Source organism: Salvelinus sp. IW2-2015, linkage group LG11 (genome assembly GCF_002910315.2).
Source record: "Salvelinus sp. IW2-2015 linkage group LG11, ASM291031v2, whole genome shotgun sequence".
NCBI classification, from domain to species: Eukaryota; Metazoa; Chordata; class Actinopteri; order Salmoniformes; family Salmonidae; genus Salvelinus; species Salvelinus sp. IW2-2015.
In genome coordinates, this window is record NC_036851.1 from 36,227,988 (window position 1) to 36,244,668 (window position 16,681).

Consider the following 16,681-nt stretch of genomic DNA (forward strand, 5'->3'; position numbering starts at 1 on the left):
TGTATGTCGCAAGTCACGACTTCACAGGAGAGTCATTTGAACGTTTATTTTTATTTTTATCAAAATGCTTTTTTTGGGGCAGAAATGCCTTTGAATCATTTGAACTTTCATCTACCTTACTAACAAACTTGTATGCCATCTTTAAATACGAATAAAGTTGTTAAATTACAAGCCCAGTTGGTTTAGCCACAGAAAGAAATGGGAACCTTCCCGCTAGCCATGATTGGCTTATATAATGAGTGGGCTGGACATGCCGAGAGATGAGTTTCAGATTGGTCTGTCATGTAGCATCTTCTGTCTATGAAATGAGCTGGTCGTAATGCATAGATAATCCTTTCTACTGCAGTTTTTTTTTAAATATATAACGTTAGCCATGGAGAACTGCAAATGTGTTGCTACTGCTCTCAATGACATTGCTGCCCTGAATTTATCAAATGGACTACATTCTGGTGGACTATCATGTCATGGTGACTCTCTCTGACTGAAAATGAATCAGACGATGAGGAAATCTCAGATTTAGGTAAAAACATTTTCATTGAAGAAGACATTGTAGTCTTCTGATGACAGTGATGGGGAAGAAACGACGATCAACAGTGTTGTTATCACGGAGGAAGTTGACCGAGTTTTGAAATCAGTGGAATGTCTGGTAGAAGCAGAGTATGATAAGGAGATTAATAGAATTCTGGCGTTTGATTGAAATGCAGAGGGAGTCGAAAAGAGAACACAGAAGGCTGTTGTATAAAACACCTGTATCCGGATTACATATTCAAACTGAAGGCAACCATGGCATCCGTGACAGAGAGGAGGAAAGATCTGATGATTCATATGGCATTGCACATGGTCAGTGTGAACAAGATTGCCTTCATACAATGGGCCAAGCAAGCTGTGCAAACAAAACAGAAACGACACAGGACGTCTTATTTAATGAAAGGGGTTGCAGTCTGTCGTGAAGCGTTCACCTATGTATATGGGTAAGAGTCTAGCTACAGTTTCAGATGTTATGCATTTCTCATTTTGTCAGAAAGTTGTTTTCATTGCAAGTTAAAGTTTACTGTTAGCTAGCTAGCTGATGTTAGAAGGCCTGGGTCGCTAGCTATCATTACATGTAATGTTATCTCAGAATTCCATTTGATTGCTATATATAGCAACTTTTATTTATCTCACATTATTTCTGAATTTTCCAGAGTTACGTGTAGTCGGGCTGTCTTCCTTCAGGAATCTATGGAGAAAATTGCTGCCCTACATCTCAAGCACTAAGCCCAGGACAGACCTGTGCTGGCAGTGCCAAAGGAACAATTATCAGGTCTTCAGATATGCCAATCTGCCATAAACTGTTAAATCAGCCAAGCTGAAGAAGCAAGAGCAGCATCTCCTGCTTGTTCAGAGTGAGCGATAATCAACTGTTCAGAGGAGACTGCGTTAATCAGGCCTTCATGGTTGAYAATTGCTGCAAATAAACCACTACTAAAGGACACAAATAGCAAGAAGTGACTTACTTGGGCCAAGGAACACGAACGATGGACATTAGAGCAGTGGAAATTTGTCCTTTGGTCTGATGAGTCCAAATTTGATATTTTTGGTTCCAACCACCGTGTTTTTGTGAGATGCAGAGTAGGTGAACGGATGATCTCCGCATGTGTGGTTTCCACCATGAAGTATGGAGGAGGAGGTGTGATGGTGTGGGGGTGCATTGCTGGTGACACTGTTTGTGATTTATTTAGAATTCAAGGCACACTTAACCAGCATGCCTACCATAGCATTCTGCAGCGATGAGCCATCCCATCTGGCTTGCGCTTAGTGGGACTATCATTTGTTTTTCAACAGGACAATGACCCAACACACCTCCAGGCTGTGTAAGGGCTATTTGACCAATATGGAGAGTTATGGAGCGCAGCATCAGATGACCTAGCCTCCACAATCACCCAACCTCAACCCAATTGAGATAGTTTGGGATGAGGTGAACCGCTGAGTGAAGGAAAAGCAGCCAACAAGTGCTCAGCATATGTGGATACTCCTTCAAGACTGTTTATTAAGCATTCCAGGTGAAGCTGGTTGAGAGAATGTCATCAAGGCAAAGGGTGGCTACTTTGAAGAATCTCAAATATAAAATATATTTTGATTTGTTTGACACTTTTTTGGTTACTACATATTTTCATGTATTATTTCATAGTTTTGATGTCTTCACTATTATTCTACAATATAGAAAATAGTAAAAATAAAGAAAAACCCTTGAATGAGTAGGTGTGTCCAAACTGGACTGGTACTGTATATACACTACCGTTCAAAAGTTTGAGGTCAATTAGAAATGTCCTTGGTTTGAAATAAAAGTTTTTTTTTTTTTTTTTTATGTATCAGAAATACAGTGTAGACATTGTTAATGTTGTAAATGACTATTGTAGCTGGAAACGGCAGATTTTTTATGGAATATCTACATAGGCGTACAGAGGCCCATTATCAGCAACCATCACTCCTGTGTTTCAATGGCACCAAGTTTCCAAGTTTATGATTTTGAAATGCTAATTATTCATTAGAAAACCCCTTTGCAATTATGTTAGCACAGCTGAAAAGTGTGGTGCTGATTAAAGAAGCAATAAAACTGGCCTTCTTTAGACAAGTTGAGTATCTGGGGCATCAGCATTTGTGGGTTTGATTACAGGCTCAAAATGGCCAGAAACAAAGACCTTTCTTCTGAAACTCGTCAGTCTATTCTTGTTCTGAGAACTGAAGGCTATTCCATGCGAGAAATTGCCAGAAACTGAAGTTCTGTAGAATGCTGTGTACTACTCCCTTCACAGAACAGCGCAAATTGGCTCTAACCAGAATAGAAAGAGGAGTGGGAGGCCCCGGTGCACAACTGAGCAAGAGGATAAGTACATTAGAGTGTCTAGTTTGATAAACAGATGCCTCACAAGTCCTCAACTGGCAGCTTCATTAAATAGTACCCGCAACACACCAGTCTCAACGTCAACCATTAGACCATTCCTCGATACAGAATCTTTACAGATCCTTGATATATTTTGTCTGCGCTTAAAAAGCCCTAGAGTCGATTGATGCACCCATGCGTCACACGTGACATCATTTTGAATATAGAATAGCTCCCCTTTTTCCTCCTATATAAAGTTTGTGCCTATTCCATAACATGGGGCTTGTGAAAGGTGCCTTTTTCTGCAAATGGACCAGAAAATCATCACGAAGTCTTCTGTAAAACCCGAACCTTTGAGCTACAAACAAATATTTTACCAATTTCAAAGGAGGAGACTCACGAACATTACAGTGTCAGTTGTTTGGCTCTATGACATCAACAAGCTTTACAGCAGTCATCTGAATTCTCTACTGTCTAGACCAAACCATTGTAGCTACAAACTAATATGTCACCAATATCGAAAGGGGAGACTCTCACAAACAAAGGTGTCAGTTGTTCTGCTGTATGACGTACAAAAACATCTGGGGAGTTGGCTAAATGTAACCAAGTACCATGCTGTAAAAATGGCAAAAAAGTGCGTAGTAGGTAAAATGTGCCAAAAATAACGTGACCTAACATGGGTTAAACATTTTTTATAATAATAATTAAAACCTTTCCTGAGTTTTCTTACATCTCTCAGATTTAGGACAGACACTTCAAAACCTTATTTTTATTAATTAAAAAATGTGTTTGCCATTTATGAATGTGTTATTTATGGGCTATAGCAGTAAAGACCAAATTCAATTTTCCAGCACCCAAAACATTTTTGAAACCAAATGTTGGCCTTCAGGGGTTCTACATTTCAAAATCAAATGGCAAAAAGGTACATTTTATGACCATCTTAAAACAATTCCACATGTCAGCTTAGTAGATATTGCGATCTAAGGGCTTAGACTGCCTTCTTCAATTCAAACCACAGGTTTTCAATGGGGTTCAAGTCTGGAGACTGAGATGGCCATTGCAGAATGTAGATTTTGTGGTCAATTAATCATTTCCTTGTGGATTTTGATGTGTGCTCTGGGTTTTTGTCTGGGTTTTTGTCTTGCTGTAGGATCCACTTGCGGCAAAGTCTCAGCCTCCTTGCAAAGGCAACCATATTTTTGGTTAAAAGGTTCTGGCACTGGGTAAAATTCATGATGCCGTTGCCATTAACAAGTGCCCCAGAACCAGTGGAAGGAAAATAGCCCGCTAACATTTAATATTTACCCCTTACAGTAGGTATGGGGTTATTTTCTGCGTATGCATCCTTAGTTCGACATGAAACCCACCACTGATGTGTGTGGTCAAAGAGCTCTATTTTCATGTCATCCAACAAATGTAAACGCCTGGAGTTTGTTAAAATGGCTTGACTTCGTCCTACGTCCTATGTCTCCCTTATTCCTCTGCTATTGTTTGATTCCTTTGCTGGGGCAGACATATCTTTGCACAGGATTATGTCTTTATTGGCTGATAGCAGCAGTGACACTGCTAAGCGATTTCAGGAAGACTTACCTGACACACAATACGGCAGGCTCTAAAGCCAATTATCAGGATGGAGGCCAGAGTATGAGGTTAACCTGGTCCGTCACACACTCTCTGCGGAAGTGAAGCTCTGTCACTCAAGTGAAGCTCTGAACTCAAGTTCACGGTGGAATCTTTACCCATTTCGCTCATTTAAATGAATTGAATGACTACAATTCAAGCTCTAATGAATTCCACTCATGTTGTCAGGATGGACGTTATCAATTAGGTTTGACAATTTAAGGCTTTCAATTATTTTGTTGACTGAATATGTAATAATTTGCTGTATATGTTTCATATATTATTTGAGATGTAGCTCTGGAAAATAAATGCATTCATCAAAAATACAGTACCAGTCAAGAGTTTGGACACACCTACTCATTCAAGGGTTTTTCTTGATTTGTACTATTTTCTACATTGTAGAATATAGTGAAGACATCAAAAGCAAGCTGAAGAAGCAAGAGCAGCATCTCCTGCTTGTTCAGAGTGAGTTGTCTGTCTACCAGAAGACGGTTGCTGACTGCAAGACCACCTGTCAAGACCTGCAGTTGTTTCTGGGGGCCCCTACTGAACCAGCAAGCAAAGACATCAGGATGCATTACAGCTTTGATTTTGCTCAACAAGTAAACAACATTTCCTCCTTTAAACTGATTAAGGACAGACATGTAAATAGATTAGGGACATAAATAACATAGATAATAAACAAAGAGTAGCAGCAGCGTTAACATGGGGGGGGATCAATGCAAATACTGTCGTCCGGGTAGCCGTTTGGTTAGCTGTTCAGGAGTCTCATTGCTTGGGGGTAGAAGCTGTTAAGAAGCCATTTGGACCTAGACTTGCCTCTCCGGTACCGCTTGCCATGCGGTAGCAGAGAGAACAGTATAGAATTCCTGGATGGCAGGAAGCTTGATCCCAGTGATGTATTGGAACTTACGCACTACCCTCTGTAGTTCTTTGCGGTTGGAGGCCGGGCTGTTGTAGTCTTTTGGCATGAATTTTACCTTTCATTCAACCAACACAACTCATATACATCTGTCTACCACATAACAAAAAACATAAATAGTTACCCTCAGACCACTCTTCCTCTACTGCTACATCTAATGGAAACTTAATAAAGTCAACTTGCTCTACCAAGCAAGTGCCATGCTCTACCAATTAAGCCACACAAGACTTATTGGGGCATGGCCAGTCTATCCTCTGGATTCCATCCCCAAACGGCCAGTCTGAGCGAGCTAATCAGGACCTGGAGACCACCTTAAGATGCCTGGTCTCAACCAACCCCACTACCTGGAGCCGTCAGTTGGTCTGGGTGGAGTATGCCCGGAACACCCTTCCCTGTTCTGCCAAAGGAGTCTCCCCTTTCGAGTGCTCCATGGGGTATCAGCCTCCACTCTTCCCGGAACAAGAGCAGGAGGTCAGCGTACCCTCGGCCCAGATGTTTGTCCGCCGCTGTCGACATACCTGGAGAAGAGCCAGGGCAGCTATTCTCAAGACCAACTCCAGGTATCGTTGATAAGGGGACCGTCGCCCGACACCAGCTCCCCGCTACAGCATTGGGCAGAGGGTATGGCTTTCCACTCGGGATCTGCCCCTTCGGGTAGAGTCCCGCAAGCTGTCTCCGCGGTTCATTGGTCCTTTTCCCATCTCCAGAGTCCTGAGTTCCACTGCTGTCCGTCTTGTGTTACCCCGTATCCTCCGTATTCACCCTACCTTCCATGTGTCTAGGATTAAGCCTGTGTCTCACAGTCCTTTGTCTTCTGTTTCCAGGCCCATCCCTCCCCCCGGGTCATCGATGGCCAGACAGCGTATATGGTGAGACGCTTCCTGAGGATTCGACAACGGAGCAGGGGTTTCTAGTACCTGGTTGATTGGGAGGGTTATGGCCCGGAGGAGAGGTGCTGGGTCCCTGCTAAAGAAATCCTGGACCCGGCCCTCATCACCGATTTRCACCGCTGATACCCCGGTCAGCCAGGTATGCGCCCAGGTAGGACGCCAGGTGGCACCCCTGGMGGGGGGGGGGGGGGGGGGGGGGTACTGTCACACCCTGATCTGTTTCATTTGTCCTTGTTATTGTCTCCACCCCCTCCAGGTGTCACTTGTTTTCCCCAGTGTATTTATCCCTGTGTTTCCTGTCTCTCTGTGCCAGTTCGTCTTGTATGTTCCAAGTTAACCAGCGATATTTCCCGTATTCCTGCCTTTGCTATTCTTCTTTTCAAGTCCTACCGGTTTTGACCCTTGCCTGTTCTGGAATCTGTACCCGCCTGCCTGACCATTCTGCCTGCTTTGACCTCGAGCCTTTCTGCCACTCTGTACCTCCTGGACTCTGAACTGGTTTTGACCTTTTGCCTGTCCATGACCATTCTCTTGCCTACTTCTTTTTGGATTATTAAACATCTTAACTCCAACCATTTACCTCCTGTGTCTGCATCTGGGTCTCGCCTTGTGTCATGATGGTGTGTGTTTGTAATTGGTGTAGGACGGTAGGTGCATCAAAATCAGGGAAATAATACTGAATAAAATGTTTAAAAAAGGCTGTTACTCACCTGATAATGTAATGGCCACCGGATAACATAAGGACTTATGCAGACAAATATATTATGTTATCTGTTCAACATGTTGATGACATTATCCTGCAAGTTATTACTTTCACCGGTTTTATTAAATTATTAATTAAAAAGTTATTACTTTTAGAGAAGTTATTACATTAACAGATGTTAAAGCCTCCGAGGCCCATGTTGTGCAAACAAGGGGTAAGTGTGGCAGGTGAGAATGCACAACCTTTCTCACCGTCTCCCACTGTGGACGGCTTACCGTAACATTGTTAGGCTGAAGTCACCTCGTGTAATCCCTCTCATAGAGAGTGGCACCTGCAATGCTCTAACAAGTCTCTAATTTGCTCAAGCCCCTGCAAAACCTGTTGGGCCTTAATTCGATTTTCCATTACCAGGAATACCAAAGCCTGTTCAAGTAAGGTACGTGTACCCTACCATACGTGCCACTACAAGCACTGAAACTTCACCACAATATCTATATGCCACCTAAAGTACAGTGAGTGCAAGCATTGTTTTGGTATACGTGAAGCTCTCTGCAGGAATTGAAGCCAGGAAGTTTAACATTGTAAGCAACTTGTTCACTCAGGAAACGGTTTAACCAGTTTGAATTGAAAAATAAATAGTGCTTGTTTACATGTTTACAAATAATAAGCTTCTATCTGCAAACTATATGTGATTAGCGTCAATTACAAGGTTGTAGGTTTTATTGATTCACACCAAAGAAAAGAAGTGAAAGACAAAGCATTACAGATATAAAAAATTGTAAAAATGGTATGCAACAAGGCATCAAATAAGTAAACAAAATATGCTTGCAGCTAGTGGAAAATAATATTGTCTAAGTTTTTCTACAAACTGAATGTGGCAAATATCATCCATATCAAAACGGGATACAATAAATTGTTAAATCATGCAACTACTCAATGGCCTCAAACTAAATAGCAACCTGCCTGGCTGTCCAGACCATTTGGTTCAAAGTCAGATACTGAGATGTATGAATCTGGCAGTGGCCGGGCAGCCAGCCAACCTCTTTACAGGCTGAAGTACAACATGTACAGTGCCGTCAGACTTTTTCCACATTTTGTTGTGTTACAGCCTGAATTTAAAATAGATTAAATATAAATTCCGTGTCACAGGCCTACATACAATACCCCATAATGTCAAAGTGGAATTATGTTTTTAGACATTTTTTCAATGTAATTCAAAATGAAACGCTGAAATGTCTTGAGTCAATAAGTATTCAACCCCTTTGTTATGGCAAAATAAGTTCAGGCGTACACATTTGCTTAACAAGTCACATAATAAGTTGCATGGACTCACTCAGTGTGCAACAATAGTGTTTAACATAATTTTTGAATGACTACCTCACGTCTGTACGCCACACAACTATCTGTAAGGTCCTTCAGTCGAGCAGTGAATTTAAACTACAGATTCAACCACAAAGACCAGATATGTTTTCCAATGCCTCGCAAAGATAGGTAAAAAAACAGTTACAGAATTTAATGGAGAACACTGAGTATAGTTACTCCACAATACTAGCCTAAATGACAGAGTGAAAAGAAGGAAGCCTGTACAGAAGAAAAACATTCCAAAACATGCATTCTGTTTGCAATAAGGCACTGAAGTAAAATTGCAAAAAATGTGGCAAAGAAATTAACTTTATATCCTGAATACAAAGCGTTCTGTTTGGGACAAATCCAACACAGCACATCACTGAGTACCACACATAACATTTTCAAGCATGGTGGTGGCTGCATCATGTTATGTATATGCTTGTCATCAGCAATGACTAGGGAGTTTTTTCGGATGAAAATAAATGGAATAGAGCTAAGCACAGGAAAAATCCTAGAGGAAAACCTAGTTCAGTCTGGTTTCCAACAGACACTGGGAGACAAATTCACCTTTCAGCAGGACAATACCCTACACACAAGGCCAAATATACACTGGAGTTGTTTACCAAGATGACATTGAATGTTCCCGAGTTGCCTGGTTACAGTTTTGACATAAATTGTCTTGAAAATCTATGGCAACTGTCACGCCCTGATCTGTTTCACCTGTCTTTGTGCTCGTCTCCACCCCCCTCCAGGTGTCACCCATCTTCCCCATTATCCCCTGCGTACTTATACCTGTGTTCTCTGTTTGTCTGTTGCCAGTTCGTCTTGTTTGTCAAGTCAACCAGCGTTTTGTCTCAGCTCCTGCTTTTCTCCAGTCTCTCTTTTTTTCACCCTCCTGGTTTTTACCCTTGCCTGTCCTGACTCTTAGCCCGCCTACCTGACCACTTTGCCTGCCCCTGACCCTGAGCCTGCCTGCCGTCCTGTACTTTTGCCCAACTACTCTGGATTATCGACCCCTGCCTGCCTTGACCTGTCGTTTGCCTGCCCCTGTTGCTGTAATAAACATTGTTACCTCAACACAGTCTGCATTTGGGTGATAGGCAACACTTGAACATGTATGTCAAGTAATGATCAACAACCAACTTGACAGAGCTTGAAGAATAAAAAAAGAATGTGCAAATATTGTACAATCCGGGTGTGCAAAGCTCTTAGAGACTTACCCAGAAAGACTCACAGCTTTAATCACTGCCAAAGGTGTTGTAAATGAGAGCTTGTTCTCAACTAGCCTACCTGGTTAAGGTGAAATTTTAAAAAAGTTTAAAAAAAAATCTAACATGTATTGAGTCAGGGGTGTGAATACTTATGTAAATTTCATATTTCTGTATTTCATTTCCAATAAATGTGTATCTTTATTTAACTAGGCAAGTCAGTTAAGGACAAATTCTTATTTATAATGATGGCCTACGCCAGCCAAACAATGCTGGGCCAATTGTGTGCCGCCCTAGGGGATTCCCAATCACGGCCAGTTGTGATACAGCCTGGATTCAAACCAGGGTGTCTGTAGTGATGCCTCTAGCACTGAGATGCAGTGCCATAGACCACCACGCCACTCGGGAGCCCCAGTCATTATAGGGTATTGTGTGAAAAAAAAAATCAATTCAGGCTGTAACACAACAAAATGTGGAATAAGTCAAGGGATATGAATACTTTCTGAAGGGTATGTATGTCCCTGAGAGGTGGTTAATACCCCTACAGGCTGCTACAGGTAAAACCAACCTGACTACATACTGTTGTGTTTTGTAATGGTGTATGGATCTTGAAAGCAGCACTTGTTTTTTAAAGGTGGCTTGCACTCCCTGGTGGCTACTGACAGGAACTATCTATGTAGGTTGTGGGAAATGTATGAGGGATGAGGGATCTTGAAAGCAGAACATGTTTTTTAAAGGTGGCTTGCACCCCCTGCTGGCTACTGAAAGGAACCATCTATGTATGTTGTGGGAAAGGTGTAAGGCAGTGGTTCTCAATCCTGGTCCTGGGGACCCAAAGGGATGCACATTTTTGATTTTGCCCTAGCACTACACAGCTGATTCAAATGATCAACTCATCAAAAGGCTTTGATGATTTGAATCAGGTGTGTAGTGGTAGAGCAAAAACTAAAATGTGCATCCCTTTGGGTCCCCAAGACCAGGATTGAGAACCACTGGTGTAAGGGATGAGGGACCTTGAAGCAGCAAACATTTTTTAAATACGGCTTGTACCCCATGCTGGCTACTGATAGGAACCATCTCTGTAGGTTGTGGGAAAGGTGTGAGGGATGAGGGATCTTGAAAGCAGCAGACGTTTTTTTAAAGGTGACTTGTACCATCTACAGGCTACAGAGTAACCCTGAATGTGGCACTAATAAGAACCATCTACTGTATGTTGGTTGAGGGAAAAGTTCTCAGGGATGAGGGATCTTGAAAGCCACTGAAGGAGTGTAGTCATGGAAAGTCTTCTTACGGTGTCTGGCTCTCCCTGTAGGCTGGAGTAACACTGTGGATTTGGGCTGTCTCAATACATTTTTTTCTGGAACATTTAGGGCTCTATTTTCAGCTGGTGCTAAGTGCCCAATCCATTCGCCAAGTTTCCAAGCCAGTCAATAAAGGGTTTTGCTCGTGAAAGAGTGCTTTGAAATAAATCTTAATCGCCAAAGCGTTGTTTAAAAGCTCAAGTTTTGGAGCGGCAATTCAGTGAGCGGACATCCTCTTTTTGTCTATGTGTTGTACATTGTTTTAACTAGCTCCTGTTATTATTTTTGGGTCATTAAAAAAACAGAACATGAAGGCTACATCATGTGTCCATTATGGAAGGAGAGATGAGATGATGCCGGTGACCTTTGTATTTAGAAACATTTAAGTTATTTTTCTAACAATTGCTTGTTTTCTGTTCCATTTGATTAAAAACCAAGCTCTCCGTAGGTTACTCTTACCCTTTTACAATGAAGGCTATGTTGGGTGTCTTTTTTATTAGTCAAGTAGCCTATGCATTAAAGTTTTCTAAATGGTCCACTAGTGAGGCTTTTTTAGTCATGCATGATTCACAATTCACATAGGCCGATCTGCACACTTAATTTGACTTGTATCCATCCCCAGTCATCCAGTTACCAAAGACGCGCTCCTCCAAACGTATTTAATTAATTCAGCCTTATAATGCCATATTGTAGCATATTCAGGGGGTGTCCCAGACTGGGACTCAAACCCGGGTCCAGTGACTGTCAAGCCAACACCTTAATCGTTCAGGCAAGAGGTTGTTAGGTGTTGGGTTAGGGTCGCTACATTATCAACAGTGGACAGGCCCAGGGCTGTGCACAGACCTTGCAAGGGGCAGGTGCTCAAAATGATTGAATAAATTATGAAGTGCTGCTGCACTTAGGATATGGGCCAACCAGACCAAATTTTGACGCTGTAAATATAGGTAGCTTGCTACACACACTCGACCGTTGATCGCATTTCAAGCCATGCATGCATGAATACCGGGCGTGCGCAATCTCCGTACATGGCAGAATGGGAAAAATGCACAACCAGGGGCACATGAGCTCCGTACAGGGCAGACCAACAGACGGGGTAAGGGTGGGGGGGTTGGTAAACTTGACGACATCACCACGACTTGGGGGCAGTGGGTTCGGAACAACAACAACAAAAAAGTTATCTTGGAGAGTGGTAGGGCAAAGGGACAGGTGCTCGGGCACAGGTAGACCCCTCTCTGTGCACGTGCCTGGATAGGCCTATATCTTGCTTATTGGGAGCGAGCCTCACACATAGGCCGACAATACATTTCATGGGGAGCCTAGTAGTTTTTATTTCAGGAGAAGTGCAATGTGTAAAGATTATACAGTATGCTTGTGGAAGCCAATTACAATAATGTTGACTGCCAGCACTCCAAACATATTTAGCAAAAACTGGAGGTATTATATTATTCCTATTATTTGTTACTGTAGTCTATGCTGTTAAATAAACTGTATTATTATACAATGGACTAGGACGAGAGTATTCCGTGCCCCACAGCAGAATTGGAGTTGATGACAATGCAAAGACTGTCAATAACCTACACAACTTGAGACAACCGCACGCAGTAGCCATGGAACACATTGATTGGCCAGTGAATTGTCAAGCATTTGTCACACCTACAACTTCATCAAAAACCAGCCATTTCATGCCACCGCCAGCTATTGTGCTCATAATTCCCACTGTGTTTATTTTATTATTATTATTATTTTTTTGCATTTTCCAATTAAGAACATTCAAGACAAAAGTGAAAAGATATTAGACAACAATAGGACAAAGTGACAGTAACAGACGAGCGTAACAAAGAAAGAAAAAATAAAACAAATTATAATTATATATACAAACATACATTAAAAAAAAAAATTATGAGACATTGGGTCATATGGCCGTAGGCTACATATTATACATTACGTGTGAAACATTATATAAGGATAATATAGAGATTCAATCAATGTGATGTGGGGGGAGAATCTCCATATAGTCAATAAAAGGTTGCCAAATTCTGTAAAATGTCTTTAACTTATTCCTCAGGCAGTAAGTATTTTTCTCCAGTGGGATACAACTATTAACTTCTGATAGCCACATTGCAACTGGCAGGGAGGAATCCAATTTCCATTTCAAGGCAATACATTTCTTGGCAATCGCTAGCAATATTTCTGTTAGCTTTATAGTATGGCTTTGCCTAAGATTGGTGTTAGTAAAGTTGCCCAGTAGACAGACCTCCGGGTCTAAAGGGAATGCAACCCCGTGATTTGAGGATATGGTATCGCATACCCCCTGCCAGAAACCGTGTAGTTTTGAACACTGCCAAGTGGAATGGAGGAATGTTCCTTCATCTGAGTCACATCTAAAACATAGGGAGGAGATATCAGGGTTGAACTTGTGCAGTCTAGATGGGGTGATATAGAGCTGATGGAGGAAATTAAACTGGATCAGTCTGTATCTGGAGTTCAATGTGGATGTAACACCATCCCTGCATAGGTCACTCCATAGACCCTCATCAAGATCAATACCCAGATCTTTTTCCCATCTAAGTCGGGGTTTATCTAGCCCAGGCAGTGTTAGTCCTGACATAAGAGCATCGTAAACACGGGAAATGGTCTTGAACAGTGGTTGGTCTGCGTGGCAGAGTTGTTCAATATGTGACATCTTAGGTAGGTTCCATTGTCCCTTGAGAGTCACCCTAATAAAGTTTCGTAGTTGTAGGTAGCTAAAGAAGTCCCTGTTAGGCAAGTGGTATTTCTGTTTCAGCTGATCAAAAGACATAAGAACTCCCTCCTCGTAACAATGTTCCAGAAGAGTGATCCCCTTATCAGACCATGGTCTAAAGTTACTATTCTGGAAAAACATAGGAATCAATCTATTGTTCCATAAAGGGGTTTTAGCGGAAAGGAATCCCCCTCGTCCGAACAGCTCATGCAGGTTTCACCATGCCAGGACAGAATGTATGATTAAAGGGTTGTCTGTGATGGTTTTTATAGATTTTCTGTCCCATTTGTAGAACAATTCTGCCCCAGTGTCATCATTTACCTCAAGCTTTTCAATGTTCAACCATGAGGGAGAGGGACCATTGTCAAACCTCTGAGCCAGAAACCTAGACTGTGCAGCCCAGTAGTACATTCTAAAATTGGGGAGGATTAAGCCCCCTTGACTGTAATCAAGGGTCAGTTTATCCAGGCCAACCCTAGGGGTTTTGCCGTGCCAGATAAACCGTCTGCTCAGCTTGTCGAGAGAGGAAAAGAATGCTGCGGGAACAGATCAAGGGAGAGATTGAAACAGATATAGAAATCTGGGCAGGACATTCATTTTAATTACATTGATTCTACCCAGTAGAGTGAGAGGTAAGTCCATCCATTTACAAAGGTCACCCTCCACCTTTTGCAACAAACTGGCCAGATTGAGTTTATAGAGGTTGTTCAGATTACCATCCACCATTATGCCCAAATATGTGAAGCCCATAGGTGACCATCTAAAAGGAAACTTGTGATTGATGGTATGATGGTCAAAGACAGACAACGGTAAGATTTCGCTTTTATCAAAATTGACCTTATAGAGAGGAAAGAAAGGAGTCGATCTCTGATAGATCATCGCTTGATTGGGAAGTGTAGAGGTCTTCATAGTATTTCTTAAAAGTATTATTAATTTCAGTAGGGTCGAAAGATATCTCATTAGTAAGAGTTTCTATGGCATTAATTGTCCTCTTACTTTCCTCTGCTTTCAGTTGCCATGCCAATACTTTGTGAGCTTTCTCTCCAAGCTCGTAATAACGCTGTTTTGATTTAGTGATGGCCCTCTCAGCTTGATATGTGTTCAGAATATTATATTCCAGTTTTTTATTTACCAAAAGCCTGTATAGATCTTTAGTCGGGCCTCTTTGGTAGGTTTTCTCTAGCTCGGAGATTTCAGATTCAAGGGCACTCAGTTCCGCACCGTGTTTTCTCTTCAACCCTTTAGTATAGGAAACGATCTGTCCCCTCAGATAGGCCTTCAATGTGTCCCAAAGAATGAAACTGTCAGGACCGGAGGGTTTGTTTGTCAAAGTAAAAATATTGATCTGCTCTTTGATGAATGCACAAAATTCAGGTTGCTTAAAATTATTAAGGAGTGTAGAATTTAGTCTCCATCTATATGCTCCATTTACCTTGGTAGGAATGGAGATTGATAATACCAGAGGAGAATGGTCACTAAGCAATCTGGGGAGATACTCGACATCTAACACTCTATGAAACAGTTGTGTCGATAGTAAAAAGTTATCTATGCGTGTGTGTCTTGTGTGGGTGTGAATAAAAAGAGTAGTCCCTATCCTGTGGGTGCAACTGTCTCCAGATGTCTAGCAAATTAAGATCTTTCATGAATGACATGGTGAGCTTGCCGGCTTTGGTAAGAAGTGAGGGTTTATCAGAGGACCTATCAAGAACTGTATCTAAACAAAAARTAAAATCTCCTCCAYCCAGTAGCCATCCTGGTGGTGCTTGAGCAACCTGAAGGAAGACATTCTGAATAAACATATGGTCATCGAAGTTAGGAGCATAAATATTCAATAGGGTCCAAGACTCTGAAAACATATGCCCCTGCACCAAAACAAACCTGCCAGAGGGATCAGAGATGGTGTTGTTGACGCAGAAGGGGATGTGTCTACTTATCACAATTGCAGTTCCTCTTGCTTTGAAGTTAAAAGAGGACGCAAAAACTTGTCCTACCCATTCCCTCTTCAATTTCTTGTGTTCACTGGCTGTAAGATGTGTTTCTTGTAAAAACACAATGTCAGCCTTTAATTTCTTAAGGTATGTATAGACTCTTTTCCTTTTAATCGGGCTGTTCATCTACCGACCCACCCTCCCGGATCCGGGATCCTCCTCATCAGAAACGCTGACTAGCCTACCGCCACAGGGAATATCATATAATATAATTTCATGAAATCACAAGTCCAATACAGCAAATGAAAGATAAACATCTTGTGAATCCAGCCAACATGTCCAATTTTTTAAATGTTTTACAGCGAAAACACAATATATATTTATGTTAGCTCACCACAATAGCCAAACACACAATACAATTTTTTCACCGCAAACATAGCTTTCACAAAACCCACAAATAGAGATAAAATGAATCACTAACCTTTGAACAACTTCCTCAGATGACAGTCTTATAACATCATGTTATACAAAACATTTATGTTTTGTTCGAGAATTTGCATATTTATAGCTACAAATCCTGGTTTTACATTGGTGCCATGATCATAAATAGCACCAAAACAGCCAGAATAATTACAGAGAGCAACGTGAAATACATAAATACTCATCATAAAACATTTATGAAAAATACATGTTGTACAGCAAATGAAAGATAAACATCTTGTGAATCCAGCCAATATTTCCGATTTTTTAAGTGTTTTACAGCGAAAACACAACATATATTTATGTTAGCTCACCACAATATCCAAAAACACACCGCCATTTTTCCACCGCAAAGGTAGCTTTCACAAAACCCACAAATAGAGATAAAATTAATCACTAACCTTTGAACAACCATCAAGATGACAGTCTTATAACATCATGTTATACAATACATTTATGTTTTGTTCGAAAATGTGCATATTTATAGCTACAAATCCTGGTTTTACATTGTGAATATGGCGCCAAATGCACCAAATTGTCCGGAGAAATTTTGGACAGTCACGTAATCTAACCAAAAAACTAATCATAAACTTTGCTAAAAAATACATGTTGTACAGCAAATGAAAGATACACTGGTTCTTAATGCAACCGCTGTGTTAGATTTAAAAAACAACAA

General features: G+C 41.4%; 2 protein-coding genes across 2 annotated transcripts in view; one reads left to right on the forward strand and one right to left on the reverse strand.

Moving 5' to 3' along the window:
- LOC111970707 (green-sensitive opsin-2-like) overlaps positions 1 to 6,319 on the forward strand; it is a 29,021-nt gene extending 22,702 nt beyond the window's left edge. The window contains exons 5-8 of the mRNA XM_070445833.1: positions 4,014 to 4,050; positions 4,886 to 5,085; positions 5,685 to 5,876; positions 6,230 to 6,319. Coding sequence (XP_070301934.1) covers positions 4,014 to 4,050; positions 4,886 to 5,085; positions 5,685 to 5,876; positions 6,230 to 6,319 — 519 coding nt within the window. The remainder of the gene's footprint in view (positions 1 to 4,013; positions 4,051 to 4,885; positions 5,086 to 5,684; positions 5,877 to 6,229) is intronic.
- Positions 1 to 16,681, reverse strand: part of LOC111970299 (haloacid dehalogenase-like hydrolase domain containing 3) — a 354,076-nt gene that overhangs the window by 328,139 nt on the left and 9,256 nt on the right. The gene's annotated exons all lie outside the window — the stretch shown is intronic.